A 19,983-nucleotide genomic window follows, 5' to 3' on the forward strand; every position below is an offset into this window, starting at 1 on the left:
CAACAGAATAAAATCAGAGTCAGTCTCAAGCCAGAAAGGAATGAAAATTAAATGGTGGAATACGGCGAAAGCAACTGTAGCTGCTTCCCTGTCTCGGGAATATCCGACAAAGATATCTCGTTTAAACTACAACATTTACCTTGTGATACGCTAGACTGCATGAATCCGCACGTGCCCAAACACGTGCTAATCACGCGGTTCACATACTCTTAATTTTTTCTCCAGTAGCTATTTTTTTTTTTAGCTAGTCTTGTCCATATCAGGCCACTCTCCCACTCGCCATTTAACCGTCCTGAGTCTTTGTGTCTGGTTAGAAGACACCTCTTTTTATCCAACTCCTCTACGGAGATATATCCCCATTTTTCACCTCCCCCAGGAATACCCGAGACTGTTCACCGCAATTTTCACCTTCGATCCACATATTTCTGTCATGAGTCTATCTACAGCTAAACTCACAACGAGAACCCAATTACTCGAATGGTCAATCGCATCTGGTGGTAAGTCACGGGTTCTACAGCGCCTCCAAAGCAGCATCTTCCCACCCCTCTCACCCACCAAGCATTATTCCATCCTGTACCGCCACCGCTTGCTCGACTGGAAAAGATACAGCGAGTCTATGGTAAACACCCTAACCTCTCGGACTGAAAGACAATTCTACTCGCACCAGGTGGCCCACGAAATCTCTGTACATAATCTGCATTCTCAAGCTGCCAACGACGACTTCGTCATAGATCGCAACAGCGACAACCGCATTACGTCCATCGCCCCGGCTAAACGCTCGGTCGCCTTCCACCACACGGCGTTCCTTGACGCCTTGGCCCATGAAATCGATAACGACTATCCCCACCTTGAATCACTCGATAAACTTGCATATACCATACTCAGCCAGGCAAAGGGCCTGTTGGGGAAGCTTGACGGCCATGCAGTCACCCTTGAGACCCTACATCAGCACGTGGATCCCCAGGAAGCCACGCTCCTTCGCATCTTCCGCGCTGTCATTGTCTCCTCCAGCGCCATGAAAGGCTCTATTGACCTAGACTCTGATGTCCCCCAGTTTTTGATGGGTTTGTGGGAATCCAGAGCAGACTACTCTCCCCTGTACCAATCGTTGGTCGAATCCTGGAAGTACAAAGTGCTTGACACGTTGTTCCACTACAAGGAGCTTAGCACCATTCATTCATTGCTCTTTGAGGATCCGTCGGTGAATCCCACGTCGGAGATTTACAAGGCCCGGTACTACTGGACGCTCGGCGAGTACGACGTGATCGACGGCCACGTTTCCCAGCTTATCCTGGACCCTGCCACCCACCGTGAGGCCCTCCATGTCATCCGCCACGTCTGTAACCACTACGCGTCCAAGCTCCACACCCCTGTGACCTCATTCAGATTCTTTATTGACAACACCAAACGCCTATACGGAGACGTGGAGTTTCGTGCCGAAACCGCCCGGCCGTTCATGTTATGGACCTTGTATAAAATGCTCGACTCCGTCAGCTTTGATCCCAAGTTTCTTGTCCGCTTGCAACCCCATTATGACAACGAAACTTACTGGCAATTCCTCTCTACGTGCATGCTTGTGGGCAAGACCTTCAACAAGCCAGAACTAGTGGAAGCCGTGTGGGACATGAAACCCTTTGCCGCGTTAACCAGTACAGACTTATCCTGCCACTTACACGGCTTGGTGGCCCTAGCGGAGTTTGCTGAGGCGATCGATACCTACAATGCCTACTCCCATTTGCACGAGCCAGATCAGATTGCCGTGATGTTGCGGATCTACGCCAAAAACCACGACTGGGACCGGATGCAGCTGTTGTTTGAGCAGGTTATTGCCAAGGGACCAGGGTTTGTGCAGCCGATCCACTACTCTATCGTCATGAAGGGTCTCGCCTCGGCTGGGTACGACAGTGTGGTCAGCCAGTTGTACACTACGTACATCAGAGACGGATTCGCCCCCAATGCCGAGATTGTCATTTCGATGATGATGTCCAAGCTCCAGTCCCGCAAGTTCTACGAGGTGTTTGAGCAATTTTCACAGACGGAAAAGTTTGGCATCCAGCCAACCACCTATATGTACACACTCATCTTCCGGACCTTCAAGCACCAGAATGATCTCGAATCGGCGTTGATGCTCTGGGAAAACATGGTGGCCAACTCCAAGCACCTTCTTTCGGTGGAGCACGCGGGCCTTCTCATCGACATGTGCAGCTCTGCGGCCAAGTGGGAGCAGGCCACCGGAGTGTTTAACCAATTAAAGGAGATTGGCGACTGCGACGGGTTGTTGTACAAGCGAATGATGCAGTTGTACACGAAGTGCCACAAGCACCAGTTGTGTCTCAAGTTGTTTGACGAGATTGTTATCCAAAACCAATCAGGCGGTAAACGCATCCCGTTGGCGATGGATTTGTACACGGAAAAGCTCCGGTGCTTGGTACAGCTGAAGGATCGTCTCCAGGCGTCTGCCTTGTTTGAAGAGATGAAACACTTCACGCACCCGGTAACGCTAGAGTTTTTTGAGGTGGCTATCCACTACATGTTCCTTATTGGCAACATCGAAGGGGCAGTGCGAATCGTTTCACATGACATGATGAAGCATAAAAACTTGACACCAACCATCAGCCATTACAACGCCTTGCTCAAGGGACTCTCCAAGGACAGGCCACTTTCTTGCATAAAGCTTTTCGACGAGCTTAGCTACAAGCAGAACATCTACGCAGATTACCAGAGCCACCTCTACCTCATTGATGCGTTTGAGAGCTTGGCCCAGACTTCACTGAAAGCCCAATGCACCGCGTTGGTAGCCAGGGCCCAGCAGCACTTGGAGCAGATCAACGACCAGGTTATCGATAAATTGACCAAGATCTCCAACCAGCAGGGCGATTACTACGAGGCCCAGTTTGAGCTGAAAGTCCATAATCGCAGAACACCATCCCCGGACCAGCTACTCGTGTTGTTGCACAAAACCGTAAGGTTCTTACAGGGCGTAGCCCATCCATGGCAGGTTCAGGGCTGGCTCAACCACTTTGTGGAGACTAAGTTGGTCTACATCGATGCCACCGCCAGTTTCTATGGCAGCTTAATCTCCAAACAGATCCGCATAGAGATCAACGCCAAGATGGGCCGATGGTGGAACGTGGACACGTTCTACGAGGAGTATCTCCAGCTAGTCATGGAGCAGTCGCACGTCAAGCCTGAGACCCCCGTTGTGGGTAAGCTCTATCGCTCTTTGCTCAATCCGGTTGTAAAGTATAGGTTCGCTTCCTTGGACAAGAAGAAGCACACTGCTGGGGAAAACGTACCAGGCGCGGTGGACGAGTTGAAACGCGTGACCCGTTTGGGTTTCACTTTGAGCAACAGTGTCTGGAACTGGCTCATTCCGTTGATCATGAAGGACCCCCAGAACTGCTTGAAGGGCTTGGAGTTGACCGAAAATATCTTCCAGAATCGCGGTAATTCCACCAGTGTCTCTGTCAAACTGTTGTCCCTCTATAAAGACACCTGGTATGAGATCGAGGAGTATCTCAAGAACTTTGTGCAGTTGTACGTTGAACACCAGGTCAAGCACGAAATGAGCGTCATCAAACACAGCGCCGTTGGTTCGTCCTCCGTATCTGTGTTAGGGGAGATTCAGAAGTTGCAGTTTGCAATCAAGTACCGGGAGTTGATGAGCCGGATCCTTGGGAGGTACCCTAAGGCAACCACCCGGTTCGTCGTGGCGAACGAGTACGATGCTGCTACCAACGGGTTTGGGACGCCCAGTGCTGGCCACAAGCCTTTGGATTTTGACGTTGCTGGCTTCCAGCGGGATGTGGAGCGGTTGTTGGGTGAGTTAAAAAGGCATATAGAACTGTAAATAGCATCAAGACGGGTTTCTTTTAGTTTCGGGAGCCTACCTGGAAGCATTTTATCCATCTATCAAGCATTCCTAGGTTAAGTTTAAGCATATACTACCGGGTTGGAATTCGGTGGTTGAGGTCTGACAACTAAACAGAGATCGAGTTCTGTCTTACAACCCACTACGATCCTTGACTAGTTGTTTTTTTGCTCAGCCCTGATTCTTATATCAATAGATTGGGTTTTCATATACAAAGTTGGCACTGGAAGTGATATCCACCTTTCAGCTTACTTTCTTGGCTTTTCGGGTTTGGAGAAAGAAAAGCCTTGTCCGCCCTCAAGCGTACCAAAAACCAATGGCCCAATCCACGGCTGGATGTTCCATTCCAACGCAAGAGTGGCGTTTCTCTCTCTGAAGGAGAACTCTCTGTCGTAGACACTGTACTTTCCCCTAACGCTCTTTAAAGACAACTTGGCGTCCTTTGGATCGGTGATGATCTTGTCCCAGTAGGTGACACGGTTACTGGACTCCGGGGACTTACCCGGGTAGGTTGCTGTCAAGTAGACAAACACCTGCTTCGTGTTCCAATTGAACAAGGAGCTCAAATCTGTGTCGATGTCAAACTTGATTTTGGAGTTCTCCTTGCCTTTCGCGGATGTAGACCCAGCGGAGTAACTGTACCGGATATTGGTGGAACTGGAGGTGTTAGTGGCTTCAAGGGGGCACGTCAGGTTAATACATACGTTTCGATGTTGGCAATTTGACTCGGCAAGTTGTAGGCATTGTCAAAGTGCAATTGTGCAAGGAATAAGGCAATGATGGCAAACGCAATGTAAGACAACGCTGAAATCGCCTGGTTCGACACCTGCTGACCCCTCTGTAATAAGGAAAACATGTTGTTCTGGAATTAACGTGATATTCTTCAAATCAATTGGGTTCCAAAGTATGTGTGTCGCAGAAGTAACGTGGCTTGTGGCCAGGTATCGTGCCCCATAATTTTATCACATGTTTACTCACGTGACAGAAACTTTCTGCCCATCTCCTGCACTAAGAAAAGTTTTTGCATGCATATCAAGATGAGATATTTCACTTAGTGTTTGGTTAGATCTATAGCATATTGCAAGCCGCATTAACAATCCCAGAATAATATATAGTACAATGTCGGAATTCAATGGACGTGGTAGAGGTGGCAGCGGCAGGGGTGGTTCCAGTGATAGAGGTGGTTCTAGGGGTGGTTCTAGAGGTGGTTCTAGAGGCGGCTCCAGAGGAGGCTTCAGAGGCAGTTCCAGAGGAGGCTCAAGAGGTGACTTCAGAGGCAGTTCCAGGGGCAGTTCCAGGGGCAGAGGTGCTTCCCGTGGCACTGTAAACCCATACAAAGACCGCAGAGAATCCAAGAGTACGTTTTTCTTTACAAGTCCCACAACATCTACTAACATCTATAGACGAGGACATCAAGAAGGCTTTAACCCACAAGTCCAACTTAAAAAAGAGCTACTTCAAGTTATTGGAGAAAGAAGGGCTAGCCATTCCAGAGAGAGAACCCCTGGTCAAGGGCCGCAGAGACCAGGACGAGGAAAAGCCAGCGAAAAAACAATTATCCTTCCAGGAAAAGGTCAAGATCGCTAAGGAGCGCAAGGAACTGCAGAGAGAACAGAAGCAAAAAGACTTTGAAAAAATGCAGAAGGTTGCCGAGACCAAGAGACGTGAGAGAGAGAGAAAGAACGAGCGTTTGGCCGTCAAGACCCGTTCCGGCCAACCATTGATGGGACCTAGAATCAACGTTTTGTTGGAAAAGATCAAGCAAGATATGGAATAGGCCTCCTTCTCCATACTGTCATAGTTATTGTAATATACGTGTAAATTAATCTTCAAAGCCTACGTTTTACTCCAAGAAGTCGTCTTGAGTCATAGCTATGGTTGTACTGTAAATTCTATTTGTAAGCGTATGGCACAACCTCTCCTGTAAGTTTGTAGTAGTCGAGCCACACCTGCACTTCGTGTCCCATCATTCGAATCAAGTGCGGACTGGTGTTGCCCTCGATAATCTGTTTGATAGGATTGACGCAGGGGATAGCTTTGAGGAGCACCAACAACCGGTCGCCACCCTCGTCTGAAAACACCGTGTGGTAACACAACCAGTTTTTCTCGGTCTTGACGATTGTTTCCTCAAGCGAAATGAGGGGCTTTCGCAGCCTTTCTGAGATGGTACTGTCGACGATACCCGCTACCAACGCGTGCACGTACTTTGCAGCGGTAGCGCTCTTGAGAATATCGTACTGTTCCGTGGAGTCCGTTTCCGGAATCGGCGGAAGAGAAGTCTCGAGGAAGCGGGTCTCACAGTTGTAGACGTAATAGTAAAAAGGTGTAAGGCTCGCTTCCGGGGCCTCCAGCGTGCTAAACAAACTGAGAGTATCCATGCCTCCCTTTACAAGGCTGGACCACGGACTGACCTTTGGAGGTTTGTGGGAGGAAATGGTGGCTGTTGAGGTTGACATTTCACCGTCAAACATCTCTATGAGGGCCGCCTCTAGTTTGGTGTAGAAGGAGTTCACCAGTAGCTGTGTCTCCCCATCGTACACGAGCACCACCACGCTGTCATCTAGTCTATAGATAACCAAGTTGTGCTTGATAAGTGCTTCTCCAAGATAAACCTGCTTCGTGGTTATCGTCTTGTGCATATCCGGATCGTCAGTGTCTAACGTTTCGTGGAGACCAACGAGAAACGCCCCTTTGCTCGACACTTCTTCAACCGCCTCTGGGGGTTCAAACCACCGGTTGAAATTCGCGGCGGTGCTCATCACGCTCATGGTCAGACTGCCAAGTTGGTTCATAGCCTTGACGGGACTAAAGGAAAACATGCTTCCGGCGTACTTCTTCCGCGGCTTGGCGGCAACAGTGGGATCAAAGGCGGGTGCTTTTGCTCCGATTGGAACGTCACCAATCAAGTTTTCTGGGGCCAAGACGGCGGATGTGTGCACCGTCTCTAGCCAGGTGTAGATCCGCCAAAGGTCGGCGCTGCTCACCGAGTCGGATGCCTGGTACACAAATCCGTGCTCTTTTTTGCCGAAATTAAACACCAATGCGTGCTTTGCCAACCCATTCACCCTGTTCTTTGTAGCGTTAAGCAACGCGGTCGATGATTTTCTCACGTGCGGAAGTCGGTCGTGGCAACTCCAGCGAGAGAATGACACGCACTCTTTCAAGTAGCGTGACCACCAGCCCTCAAGAACGGTGGGTGTCAGATCCGCTATCTTTCCGTGGTGTAGCGTAAACAAGGCGTGGCCTTTCTCAAGAATAGCCGTGTACACGTAGTCTGGGGGCATTTCTGCGTCAGAATACACCAATTCTCCCTTTGAGTCCACCATTTGGGCCAATCTGACACACATTGCCATGAAATATTCGTCTGGGAGCTTCACTATCGCCAAACAAGTCTTGTCCGTCTTGACGAGCTCGACCGGAGAGCCGGCCGCAAACGTAGAGCTGAAGCTGTTCAAGCCCTGGATTAATCCAATGTGGCGCAACTTTTCGTCCATTGTATACTCTCTGCCAGGCGAGTAGTGCAACAAGAGCGATTTGTCCGTGTCTGAGTCGTTATGGGAAAGCGTCGGGTTGAAGATGGTGAGATACTCGACTCGCGGCCCTGACGGCTGGGGGACAAGGTACGGCGTGAAGAATGACATTGAGGTGGCTTCAATGTAATGCAAGAGTGTATTAAAATTCAGCCCATTCAAGGTCCGAAGGATTTTATACGAAGGCTATGTGGGGAAGAATCAATAGATCAGGTTTGATTGCCAGCAAAGATACATATTGGTCCTGCATACTGTATAGATAGGGCCATGTGTTGGGTCTCGGGTCGTCTATATATACGATATATAGTATTTTTTTAGGCATGATATTTTGCTAATCGGTCTTGGATGAATCTCCAAATGAATTTTAAACTAGACATTGCCTTGGAGATATATTGTACGAGATCAGTCTGTGCTGTTTCTCATATTTATCTAAACCCTATTAATCTCTGTCCAAAACTACCAGTAAGGTTTATTTGTATTCATACTTCTATAGAATACCTCTTATTCTTTATATTTTATTAAATAATTTTTATTCTTTACATTCTATCAAATACTTTTTATTCTCCATATTTTATCAAATACTTTTTATTCTTTATATTTTATCAATCTCTAAACATTTAGGCCATCCGCACATTATCCTGTACAACTTTTTTTTATACGACACCCATCGACTCACCTCTTGATTCAATCAACCATCCCAACTCCATGTCCTCCTTTGTTTGGCCGGATGATACAGACTCTCCCTCCACCTACGGTGTCCTAAAAAAAACCTTGGTTCACTCGCCCATTATCCAGCACATCTTTACCCTCAACATCGACAAGAACAAACCATATGCAAATCCCACCACCACCGGCGATGTGCCGGCAACGGAGCCGCTCTTGCCGCTAGACACATGGGACCTCCTCACATCACAAAAGGCCTGGGGAGATGACGTTCCAGACTCGTTCGATGATGGACTCTTTGACAACTACCCCATGGAAACCACGGTCAAACGCGAGAGTACCGCGCCACGGGAACCCGCGATGTGTCGCGTACAGGTCGTGGTGCGCGCGCACTCGCTCACGGTTGACGGCGCGACCGCCACGCTTCCCGTGCGCATCAAGACGTGCGCGATCATCCCCGGCGCGCACGGGGAGGTGCCCTTCGACGACAGTTTGTTCGTGAGCCTCAACTCAGGCGTGCTCCTTCTCGTGCGAATCTACTACACCGGCGACGGCTACACACCCCGGGTGGTTCAGTGGATGGGGCTCGACAACAAATTCGGCGAGTCACAGCTCTATGATGTGGGCCATGCGCTCGCAGTTCACCGCCTGGGGCTCTATGCGGCCACGACCGCGATGTGCTGCCGTGCGCGCGTGGTTAGCCTCCAGCGCTTTGAGAACGGTGGCATCGCGATGAAGGCCCACCACGACCTCTACGTTGACGGCACCATCGTGCACACGGTGTTCATGGAGCCGCTCGACGGCAACCCGTCCAGCGTAATGCTCCTCTTGTTTGTAGTGACGAACGAGCGCCGGCTCCAGGTCCGCACCTACCAGTGGTCACTCTTCGCACCGTTCCGCGACATCCACCAGTACAGCCCGTACCTTGTGCCACGCGCGCACGCACTCCCCGTGCGTGTAGTGCCACTCTGCCAGAACAACGCGGTACTTTTGGTGCTTCCGGACCGTTTGGTGCTCCTCACGATCCACCAGATCCTCAACGCGGGATATGACGCTACGCAGGCCGCGCTGCCGGGGTTTGTGAGCGCCGTGTTCCACGACGCGCGCGCGCCGATGGTGTCGCGCGTCAACTTTGTCGACTACGATCGCATTGACGAGATTTTTTTAGCCACCGACAATGGCCGGGTCCACGCGGTCGTTGTAAAGGATAAAGAAATCGAATGCACAGAAATTCTCAACGTTGGCGTAGCCATCGACACCTTCACCCTCACGGAGTTCGATGAAACCCACTACCTTCTCTCCTACGGCGCCGCGCTTGGCACGGGCCGCGAGGTGAAAGTGTCCAAGGCCCAGATCCGCAAGGGCAGTTACGATCTCGCGCTTCCGCCGCTCCCCCAGGGCTCTAGCAAGCACAGATCCCATTCGTCCGTCGTGCGTGAGCACCCCAACTGGGCGTCGATGCGCGACTATCGCGTGGGTGCGGCCTCCAACCGCAACATCGAGGTCCACTCGTCGCAGGAGTTGTGGGGATTATCGGGAAACGGTGCCGGCACGGCGTTAAATCATATTCGTGTGGGGTACAGGGCGGTGAGGACGATTCTTGATGCAGGCGCCGATCCGTTGGAGCTTTTCCGTGTGCTGTGTCCGGATCTAGGCGAGCTTTTAGTCTATTCTGGGCCCTTTGAGACGCGAATCGTGTCTGAATCCGACGCGGATTTGGAGTTTGAGTTAGCGTCGCGCACGCTCTTAGTAGACAAGGTAGGAGCCTTGTGGATGCAGGTGACTGAGGATACGGTTGTGCTCACCAATCTCCATAAGACGGTGCACTATCTGGTGGCTTTTGCGGATAGCATTCGCTTTGCCGCCCTTTCGGGAACGGTGTTGGTTGTAGTCACCGATTCCCAGAAGTTGGAAGCGTTTGAAATTGACGTTGAGGCGGCAATGGCCGGGGCTGAGACGGTGTTGATCAGGATCTCCGCGGTGCAATTGGAGCTCCAGGTGGCGGTGCTAAAAGTTGTCGTTTTCGATAAGGTGGATTTGTTAGCCTCGGGACGTGATATTTTGGTCGGAACGTTCGAGTCTGAGCTAGTGCACTTCCGCTTGGAGTCTACCTTTGTTTTTGTCAAAAGCTTGGTCTTGGATGGAATTCCCAACGACCTTTTCTACCACGCTGAGCAGCACCGTTTGTACGTTGGCTCGCGCACCGGAATGCTCGCAAAGCTCCGAGAGTTTGCCCTCGAAAGCTCGGTAAAGATAAGCGAAACGCCCGTCACCTTCTATCCAAACCTCTACCCCGATACGCTCGTCATCCTCGCGCGAAACATCTGGGTCCTACGGATGAGGGATGCCTATCCGTGGAAGGTGTTGGTCAGCGAAAGAAGCACCTCCAGAACGTACTCCCTCCTTCCTCTTGCAACTGAAGGTAAATGTCTATCGGTGCTAGCGGTTAGGGACGAAGGGGTGTCACGGCTTGACATTGACCTCAGTGAAACCGCGGTGGTTCTTCGAACAATTCCACTCGGGGTACCTGCACGAACCTTCATCCACCACGAGAAGTTCACCGAGCTGGGGGTCAGGAAGTACGGAATCTTTGTTGTTCTCACGACAAAGCTTCTTTGTGTTGACCCCAAGAGCCTCTGCACGATGAGCCACCGAGAGATGAAGTCCAACGACGAAGAGAGCATCTTTAGTGACGGCGAATCCCCGCTTTCTGTGGCCGAGTGGTGTCTTAATGGACACAAGAACTTGATCGTGGGGTGCACAAAGGGGAATGAGGGGTGTGTGAAGGTTATCCAGGTGTCCAAGACCCGTGAGAAGGGTAGAAAAGACGTGATGGTGTTGAAAAAGTTGAACTCGTGGAAGGTCAGTGATCCAGTTTACGCTCTCGCCCAGTTGAGCGACTTTATCGCCTACGCTGCGGGCTGTGCCTTGTACTTGAGCTCATACAACCTGGCAACCAGCACCATGAACCCTGCAAAGAAACTCGCGCTTTTTCCGTCCAACGTGATTGCTATTTCCTGCCAGGGAACCAAGGTTGTGGTCACCACACAGTCCAACTCGTTCAAGGTGTTCTGCTTCGACCCACTGAACCAAACGTTGCAAACGCTACAGGGAGGTCACGGTTCAAGCTATCTCCTCCGTTCGGTCCCATTGAATGACACGCTCGTTACCGCTGACCAGGTGACACACGTTATTTGCGGCTTTGACCTAGCGATCACGGGGGGACAAGCCATGTCACGGTTTAAAAACGAGGTTGATTTTGTCCCCCGCTTGGCCCTGGCCGACTTCTTTCCCATCTGGCTTGCACAAGGAGAAAGGATGAAAGTATCGGGTAATCGCTTCATTGCTTGTGGTGTTGGCGGTGAAATCGTTTGCTATACGTTGTTGAAAAAAGCGCAGTATTCGCATTTGAACCAGCTCATCCGCGATCTGAAAGCGTTGCATGTGGACCCCGTCGGTTTCTGGGCCTTGGACGATCCCGTCTGGTTAAATGAGTACACCTTTTCCGCCGGTGGCCGGTTCGGTGAGGACGATCGCAACGTTCTAGACTGCGTTTGTTTGCCTGAAGCGGCCCGGTGCGAACCCTGGGTGAATGACTTGGTCAATTCCGTGGCTCTATAGACTGGTATCTGTCAGAGCTGTATAACCTTGAGGGTGTGTTGGGTGTATATGCTGGCACCTGGCCCCAAGCGTACGTGTAGACCACTCTTGCACCGGTGAGATCAAGACAAGCACTGTTTGCTCTTGTGTTAGATTGTTCTCGCCAGAAATGGCATTAGGACATTCCACCGAAACTCCAGTAATTTGGCTTTCATGGTTGTGCCAAGACATATAGGACAGCTTAGTTGGGATTGAGCGAGGCTGCCGTCTTATTCAGCGAGCGGCTGGTTTCACGAAGGATTACAACTTAAGCGTGGTAATACGTTTACGCTTTCTTCCATAGCTGAAACCCTCGGTAAATTTGACTAACCGGTCATTCGGGCGATATAGCCTAGTTTCGTAAATGGGAAAAAGTGCACTACAAAATTCTGATCTATGGTGTTTTCTTAAATTATGAAATTGGCATGGGCCAATCTTTGAAATATTTCTAGTGGAGATATCTCGCTATGTAGAAAATGCATTAACTTTTGCGTTTTACCTGCTTCATCGGTAACATGTCTATATTCACTCCTGCTGATCCACAGTCCCCCCTCCCTCTTGGGCTACCTGCTCAACTCTTCAATCCCCCGGAGCCTCTCCTCATATATCCTTGCGAGTTGTGACACCTTCCGTCCCTGGGCCACCATCGGCTCGGGAATGACGATCGGAAGCTCGACCAGTTTTCGGAACAGCTGCTTTTTCTTCAACTGGGGTGATGGCTTCAAGTTCTTCTTGAGCTCCACCAATGCTACCGAAACAGCTTGGGGCGGTTTCTTATCCTTGACCGGATCGTAGTTGGGCGTGTAGTCCGTTTCATAGGAGCTATTTGGCAACGAGATGGTTGGGCTGATGCCAATCCATTCGGTATTTTGTCGCGGCTTTTTCACCGTGTTGGAGTTTACTGGTGTGGTGCTGGATACCAGCTTAGCCGAGACTTCCAGCGATTGGGTGGAGGCCATCAGCAAGGAACTCGGCTTGTGTGGAAGCATTGGATGGAACGGCTTTTCTTCGTCCTGTTTGAAAAGGTTTTCTGCGACAACTGTCTTCATCTGCCTGGTCTCGTGGAACGGAATCTCCTCCCAAAAGCGGATCAAACTGGCCAAAAAGTCGGTTGCCAGCGAAACGCTTTCTCGGGAGTTGTACGACTCAAGCGTAAAGACATGGCTGAACGCCTTTGCGATGCTATAGCGGGTGTGGGAACTGTCTGGTGGCGACTCGTCATCCCCAGCGTCGTCGATAGAGTAGTCGTAGGAGATAACTTGCCGGAAGAACGGCACCACGCAGGCATAGATCTCATATATTCCCGGGCCACTTTTCGTAATCTTCTCAAAGGTACTATTAACATACTCAAGGTCGTTGAACCGGGCTGGAATAGCGATACACAGAACCGGAAGCAACGGGTGTGTCAAGTCGTGGAACTGAAAGAACTTTTTGAAGATGAAGCCAATGTTGTACAAGTCCCAGTCGTTGATGTTAAACAACTGGTTGCGATTAATGCAGTCGTAAAGGACCCTGTTGGACGACTTGTTTCCCGGGTTGTGGAAGAAGTTGGGCAAGGTGCGGAGGATTGGCACGTTCTGGCCGAGAATGTGGAAGAGCGAGTTGAAGTGGAAGGTGGTCAAGTTGGCGGGCTCTCCTGTGTCGTCAAAGACGATGGGAGACCCGATGAACAGGTCGAGATGGCCCTGTAGACCCACCGGGAGGTTGTACAAGTTGTTATTCAAGTCTGCCGTGCTCGCTAAAAGATCGTGCTTGTACACTACGAGTGAGATCTTTATCTGGGTGATGTTGATATGCTGGGAAAGCGCCGAGATTGATTCGCAATGGACAAACTGGTTTTCGGGAGGTACCTCGAGGCTCTCGCCGCTGCGGAACTGGTTCGTGAAGGAAATGAGCCTCTTTGAGGAAGTGTTCACAGCGTTGAGATTCCCCAAGAGATTGGCCACCGTCTTGATCCACCAGGACTCGTGTACGATGTAGATCTTTGCGCACGAACGCATCTGAAGACTGGTCAACTGTTTGAAAAACTTGATACCGTACACCCAGCTGATGTGTTCGTTGGATGAGAGCGCGCCGCTAAAAAACACTAAACAGTACCGGGACGCTGTGAAGTTGGGAATGCTATTGAGGAGTAACGGTAGAAACGTGTCATAGTCCACGTCCTTTGTGGATGGAAGGAAGTGCGAGTCGAGGATGTAAATTGGTAGCTGCGTGGACGGATCGACTGTGTTGGTGGGGAAGAAGATGCGGTCCATGGTCAGAGAACTGAAGATGAACTATACGGTCCTGAAAAGGGGACTGAGAAAAGGGACTGAGAAAAAGGACTGAAACCAACGGTGGGGTGTAAATAAACGGTATATGGCGGGGCTTGGGATTTCCGTTGATTTCGCTTGGCGTGCCTGCAGCTTACTGAAATATCGGAGATGAGAGAGCTCAATCTCAAGATTCTAACCGGGCAAATGCTTCCTAGTGGGGTGGTGGTGGATTTGGCTTTGGTCCCTGGATGAGGTGGCAGAGGCTAATGAAACCTCATGCCGTCGCTTTGACCTCAAGAGTCTACGTGGTTTATCGGCCTCGATGCAAGATACCCCCAGTGGGTCGTGCCGTTGCTTGTTTGGCGGTAGGAGCACGTCATCAAATGCAACTAGATCTACATAAAGGGTAGGGCCTCTAGGGAATTTATCTAGCATTGCCTTTTGTTTTGATTCTTAGACCTTAAATAGAGCCATATCACACATTTTACAATACAGAAGAGCATGTTGTCATGTTTCGGTGATTCACGTGCACGGTACTGCAAATACATCTAGTCTGTCAGTACCCAAGTAGAACCCTTTCCCAACTACAGGAAGAGCATGCGTGTGGAATATCACACACATGTTTGTCCATTCTAACCGTGTAGGTCAAACACATCGAAAACCTGCATTCACACACGTTTCGTTGGTGTGAGGAGGTAGTCTTCTAGGCCTGGTTACACTAGCGCGTATTTGCGTTTTCTCTGCTACGAATCGGATTTATGGCGTTTTTATTGTTATGCGCGGCACTAGTGTAGATTACACGAACATGAAACAATTTCTAGGATATACATATATATATGTCCCTTCCAGTTTTACAAGCACATATGGTTTTATATATTAGTGTTAGTATAGCCTATTCTAGATGTATTCTAGTTTATACGAGTGTCGCCTTTTTCACATGTATACTTATACCAGTAATTTTTACATGTATATGCTTTAACTCGAATCACAATACGAAAGAGCTGTATATCAAAATAATGACATGTAACATATTTTAATTCAATTTGGATACAAGATTAATACATTTACATGCCCAAGTTCTGGAAATCCTTATATAGTGTGAATAGTCACCGTGAGTGCTGAAACGGAGTTACAAAAATTCAATATCTAGACCTAGATCCGTCTCTCGCCGCTTAGGCTGACGTGTACGTACATGCATGTACGCATACACAGACTAGAAGTTAATCCGGCGTTATTCCGTTAGTCTACAAAATTGCAGATTTTTTGGACTGAGACAAAGCCCTTCTGTATATACAGGATATAATCTTACGCAAACCTCCTCGGGGTCGAGATCGGACACTAGTCTGGGGAATTCTACATTATAGATTGGCATTGACGGCATCTCACGGATTGGTAAAGTGAACGAAAAAGACTGGAGTCCTGCCAGTTATGCTACAAATACTGGGTTTTAATAGTATTTAGTTTCCGATTAATCTGGAAGTCGCACGCAGCTCCGTCGGGATCGAAAAGCTTCAGGTAATGCTATATCTATACAGTTGCGGTTAGAGAAGTCAGAATACAAGTTTATTGACTGAAATCCCATTTGAAGGTTTTTTTGTTGCCGATACTGGCAGGATTCTGGCCTTTTTCGTTCATTTTACCAAGCTGTGAGATGCCGTCAGTGCTGCATCCACTTGATCCAGCTTTTAGATCACCAATGAATAGTATGGCGTGAACTACTGGAACCAGCCATTCCATACTATAGACGCCGACATAGATACTGTAACAGACTCAGCTGGGATTTTTCTCTATTAGATACTCTTCTGAATTAACACACCATAGATTGTAACAACTTCATTTAGCGATTGTACGAGACCACACAATTCTCCCCATATATACCTACACGGTGTTTCTACCTTTGTTTCTACTTTTGTTGCTATCACGATACAACATGGCCAACCGCAACAGGTGTGTCGCAGAGGGGGGAGGCCAGGAAAGGAGTTTTTTCAGCGAAATACTTAGCCGTTCCGCGATGGCGCCAAGTACAATTTCCTATAACGTCTAGGTGATTGCTTGGCTTCTGACTAATAACTAGCACTCACGGTATGCGTTTAACCTCTCAAGTTCCATGGCATTAGTCGTAAACCCCGGAATGAAATCGCTCGGAGTGCACTCCCCGCATCATACATTCCCGTAAACGATCACCACCCGGAACGCCCAACGCGGAAAACCAATGCTCCCAGAGTTGGTGTACTCTCACAGTTATTCGGTCGCACGACCCATACTATCCATAGCTGCTGGCGAGAATTTTGTCAACAAGCCGTAAAGACGTCATTATCTGATGTGCCAAACTAGAAATATCTGGGACCGGAGACTGGAAACCACTCCTATTTCTTGTGGGCGATGTTGGCCGGGTGAGGCCGCTTGGGAGGGAAAGGTGGGGGGTCATGGGGCTCGATACAGAGCAGCACGTCACGTGGGCGTTTCACCCAAAAGCCCGGTCATCCTTACTAGCTAGAACATTCACCCGAGGTGGGGCTGCCTGAGGGGCTTTGGACTCAGTACATGTCTCGAGCCAGTTTATATCCCCATCAGGCGTTGTTCAACAGCTTGGGTAATATCGTAATGATCCCTCCCGTAACTTTTGCATCTCTCATGGCTTTATGCATTGATCGTAGTGGAATCAAGGGGCTCCTATGATACAATCTAATTTTAAAAGGCTCGCTTAATAGCTGCCGAAATAAATACGAACTTGGTGCGATCACCGTCACAAGTCAGGCCATTTTTATGTCTGTTTCAGTGGGCCACACTTCCGCTGGCTGTCACGTAAGCCAAACGAGCGTCGGACTCGGAGTAACGACAGGATCTGTAACCAGGTGCCTAGGTAAGAAACCTCTCTTGCCATTGTGTGCACGTGCCTCTGCATGGCCCAGCTCAACAAAGATCTTGTTCAAGGATTGATATAAAACCCCAAAGGAGGAGCTATGCCGGACTGTGCGAGAACTTTTCACACAGTATTCCGTTGTAGGCAGAACGGGAAGCAGGCTAAGGCACAGGGAACCACGAGGTGTGTAGGAGTGACGCTCACGTGGCTAGCCATTTCCTGGAAACGCTTGAGTAGGGGAAAAACGGAACTTTACTCCTGGAGAAAGGCGTAGATGTCAGCTGATGACCACTTATGGAATACCGTTGGGTTTGACACGGCACTTTGAGGCGCATGTTACCTCGCACGGCATTCGCACCCGATCTCGGACATTGAAGCTTACAACTCCGAACATTAGGGACGCTTGCCGAGTGTGCGGGTGAGCTGCCAATGCCTAGACAACCCCTCCTGTCTCGGACATGTAGACTGTTAGCAGCCTGCCGACTATGCTTGAGGGGGGGAAGATGGGTGCCGTATGCATGCCGTCCATCAACTCGGACTCCGGAGAAATTCCAAGTGCTTTCCTTCGCTACCGGACATGTATCACAAGACAGCTCGGAGTCTGCCGTTAGCAACAAGAGAGTGCACTGAACACTTTTCACTCCACATTTGTCCGTGACTATGCAGAGACCTATAACCATGCCAGTGCTATTTGAGGGCAATCTGTCCTACTTCGGCTAACGTCAATGAGCCAGCGGTGTGACCCCCACGAGGCCCTGTAAAGTATACTGACCTAAACGTTTAGTTACACTATGGAATCTCAGCTTTGCGTTGCAAAACGGTGCAGCGCGTGCCCGGATCCTATACTCCGAGAGCTAAGGACAAAACTAGTGCAGTGCTGCATGCGAAAACTTTCCACCCGGGTTTACCCATTTGGTATGTCTCTGCAGGCGGATGCACGCGCACACCATCTGACTCTGTATAGGGTAAGAAGGGTATAGCCTGCAGGATAAAACCTTCTTTTTTTTCTGTCTACGTAATTAGTACCCCAGATTTCCTGCCTCACTTTTGTCTGCTCGAAACGCCGGTCGGTCCTTAACAGAAAACGGGAGAGAAGAAAAAAACCTTCATTTCTCTGTGTGACACCTGGTGTCCCGGCGAAAAAGAAATGTTCTGTCGTCGGAGCGGTGTTTCATGGTACGCTCCCCTCCGTTACTTCTCCGCGATTTGTCCCTTATTCGAATTGAAGGCGATCGCTCCATTTTTTCCATGTGAATGTCCGAGCCGTACATATGCACATGCGAGTCAGCCTGTAGGACTTTCGTCTACATCTCCGCTACCTCTCGTGACGGCAAAAAAAAACTGGAATATATATGCTTGATACGCCCATCTTTACGACTCACCGTAGACTTTCTTGACCCCTCTTTCTCTCCCCTGAATTTTTTTTGATAATTAAAACTTTACTATAACTTAACGCATACTCTTCCAGCAAACCTACCTTACAAGCCTGAACCCCTTTCCTAGACCTACTCCCACTATTTCTATACAATGTCTTTGTTACAATACTCAATTTCAAACCCCGGCTGCCACCAAACCCCACGCAATAATTACTATTACGGACACAGCGCCGCTTCGTCTCCGCCGTTGCCTCATCAGTATGACATTCTCACCCAGGCCAACCACATCCAGTCGTTTCCAGCACACCAAAACCCTAACCGGATTGAACTACCACCGTTGCGATCCTTATCCATTGGGGCGTCTGTTCCTGTCGGAAATATAAACCCACCGCAGTACAGCTACAGAACCACCTCCCTCTCAGCCACCCCTCCACCTCATCACACGAACTCCTTCGGCTCTGACGCCAAGGCCAGTCCACGCACATTACAGTCTCTCAAGTTACCGAGCTTATTAAATGAACAACCCCAGATGGACCATACCTTGCGGCCATATACCCCGTCCGCTTCGCCTGCCGACTCCTGTTCTGCATTCTTGTCCTCGCCCACAGTAATGGTGATGGACCAGACATCGCTGAAACCCGACAAATCTAGACGTCAGAGATTAGGTCCGTCCTGCGATTCCTGCAGATTGAGAAAGGTCAAGTGTAACGCAGAGATCACCGTGTTGTCCCACGAAGAGCTTCTTGTGTTGACGCAACAGGCCCCTTCGTTATTCCAGCGCGCGCCGCCGTCCAGCGAGGATAAGTATCAGGTGATGGGCGGCTTTCCCGGTGCGGTAGGGTTTTTGTTGATCCAGGTATTTTCCAGCACCGAGAACAAATTTATCAAGTTCAAATCTTGCAAGGCCTGCTCCAACAAGAAAATCGACTGTTTGTTCTCCCACGGGTACGTTAAGACGGAGACAAAGACCGATTCGGTGTCTATCAAGTTCATGTCCCCACCCTCCTCCACCATCTCATCTCCTGTTACTTCTGCAGCAGTTTTGGAACCGTTCTCGGTAACAAAGAAAGCTAAGGTTAAAAAAAAAAGAACCAAGAAGTTGGCGCGTGCATTGTCGGTTGCTGAAGTCTCTTACTGTCCGTCTCCTTCATCGCGGCTCATCCTGGACGCTACCATTTATAAGCCTGCAGTGCTGGTTGCTTCCATCTGCAATGCCACCATGGTAGAGGCCGCTTCTACCCTTGCCTCCTTCACCGCCCTTGCCGTCCGCACCCCGTGCTTTACCAGCGACGAGACCCAAAAGAAAAGGTCTTTGTCTGCGTGCTCCAGAAAGTCTTCGTGCTTGTCCTGCCGTAAGCGCAAGATCAAGTGTGAGTTTGTTTCTGACGGAGTGAATGCGACCTGCTCTAACTGTTTCAAGAAGGGCCGTGAATGCGTGATTGAAAGCGTCCGATTCAAGAATGTCGCTTAGACTATTAATGTTATATTTTTGTTTACATTGGCTATTTTCTTCCTTCGTTGGTTATTTTCTGCCTTCATTGGACATTCTTTGGGGTTTTTTTTGGTTTATTTCTCGGTAATGTATCGTCCTACATCTAGTCAAAATGTAGCTGAAAAATAATGGTAATCCACTCACCGGTTCTTCGTATGCACCGCGGTCGAATTTTTTTCTAAAATAGCTGCAAGTCATTCACCAACTTCCTTTAGAATCGGCAAGAAGGAGTAACCTGTACTAAAACGTAACCGCCGTTAATCCCTATTTCCCGGCTGCAGTGTGACCCTCCAT

At 49.5% G+C, this 19,983-nt stretch overlaps 7 protein-coding genes across 7 annotated transcripts; 4 read left to right on the top strand and 3 right to left on the bottom strand.

Moving 5' to 3' along the window:
* Window positions 1–219: 219 nt before the first annotated feature.
* BABINDRAFT_131873 (uncharacterized protein) lies at window positions 220–4,205 on the top strand. The gene has a single exon (XM_019127055.1). It carries the CDS (start codon window positions 431–433, stop codon window positions 3,848–3,850), a length of 3,420 nt encoding a protein of 1,139 aa, XP_018985655.1. The 5' UTR covers window positions 220–430; the 3' UTR covers window positions 3,851–4,205.
* Window positions 4,120–4,727, bottom strand: SPC3 (signal peptidase complex subunit; the record flags this gene model as incomplete). Its single annotated transcript, XM_019131718.1, has 2 exons — window positions 4,120–4,528; window positions 4,576–4,727. 2 exons carry the CDS (start codon window positions 4,725–4,727, stop codon window positions 4,120–4,122), a joined length of 561 nt encoding a protein of 186 aa, XP_018985656.1.
* Window positions 4,728–4,990: 263 nt separating this feature from the next.
* Window positions 4,991–5,648, top strand: BABINDRAFT_166667 (uncharacterized protein; the record flags this gene model as incomplete). Its single annotated transcript, XM_019130446.1, has 2 exons — window positions 4,991–5,228; window positions 5,275–5,648. 2 exons carry the CDS (start codon window positions 4,991–4,993, stop codon window positions 5,646–5,648), a joined length of 612 nt encoding a protein of 203 aa, XP_018985657.1.
* BABINDRAFT_175730 (uncharacterized protein) lies at window positions 5,363–7,512 on the bottom strand (the record flags this gene model as incomplete). The annotated part of the gene is made up of 1 exon (XM_019130998.1): window positions 5,363–7,512. One exon carries the CDS (start codon window positions 7,510–7,512, stop codon window positions 5,764–5,766), a length of 1,749 nt encoding a protein of 582 aa, XP_018985658.1. The 3' UTR covers window positions 5,363–5,763.
* A 492-nt stretch (window positions 7,513–8,004) lies between these two features.
* Window positions 8,005–11,976, top strand: BABINDRAFT_131885 (uncharacterized protein). Its single transcript, XM_019127056.1, has one exon. It carries the CDS (start codon window positions 8,107–8,109, stop codon window positions 11,683–11,685), a length of 3,579 nt encoding a protein of 1,192 aa, XP_018985659.1. The 5' UTR covers window positions 8,005–8,106; the 3' UTR covers window positions 11,686–11,976.
* Window positions 11,977–13,448: 1,472 nt separating this feature from the next.
* ECM25 (Ecm25p) lies at window positions 13,449–13,964 on the bottom strand (the record flags this gene model as incomplete). Its single annotated transcript, XM_019131256.1, has 1 exon — window positions 13,449–13,964. A coding segment is annotated over one exon (516 nt), but the record flags the coding sequence as incomplete, so codon positions are not given.
* A 4,384-nt stretch (window positions 13,965–18,348) lies between these two features.
* Window positions 18,349–19,668, top strand: SUT1 (Sut1p; the record flags this gene model as incomplete). The annotated part of the gene is made up of 1 exon (XM_019132678.1): window positions 18,349–19,668. The coding sequence occupies one exon, from the start codon at window positions 18,349–18,351 to the stop codon at window positions 19,666–19,668; it is 1,320 nt and encodes a 439-aa protein (XP_018985661.1).
* Window positions 19,669–19,983: the final 315 nt, after the last annotated feature.

This window comes from Babjeviella inositovora (assembly GCF_001661335.1).
Source record: "Babjeviella inositovora NRRL Y-12698 unplaced genomic scaffold BABINscaffold_5, whole genome shotgun sequence".
In the NCBI taxonomy this organism is placed as follows: domain Eukaryota; kingdom Fungi; phylum Ascomycota; class Pichiomycetes; order Serinales; genus Babjeviella; species Babjeviella inositovora.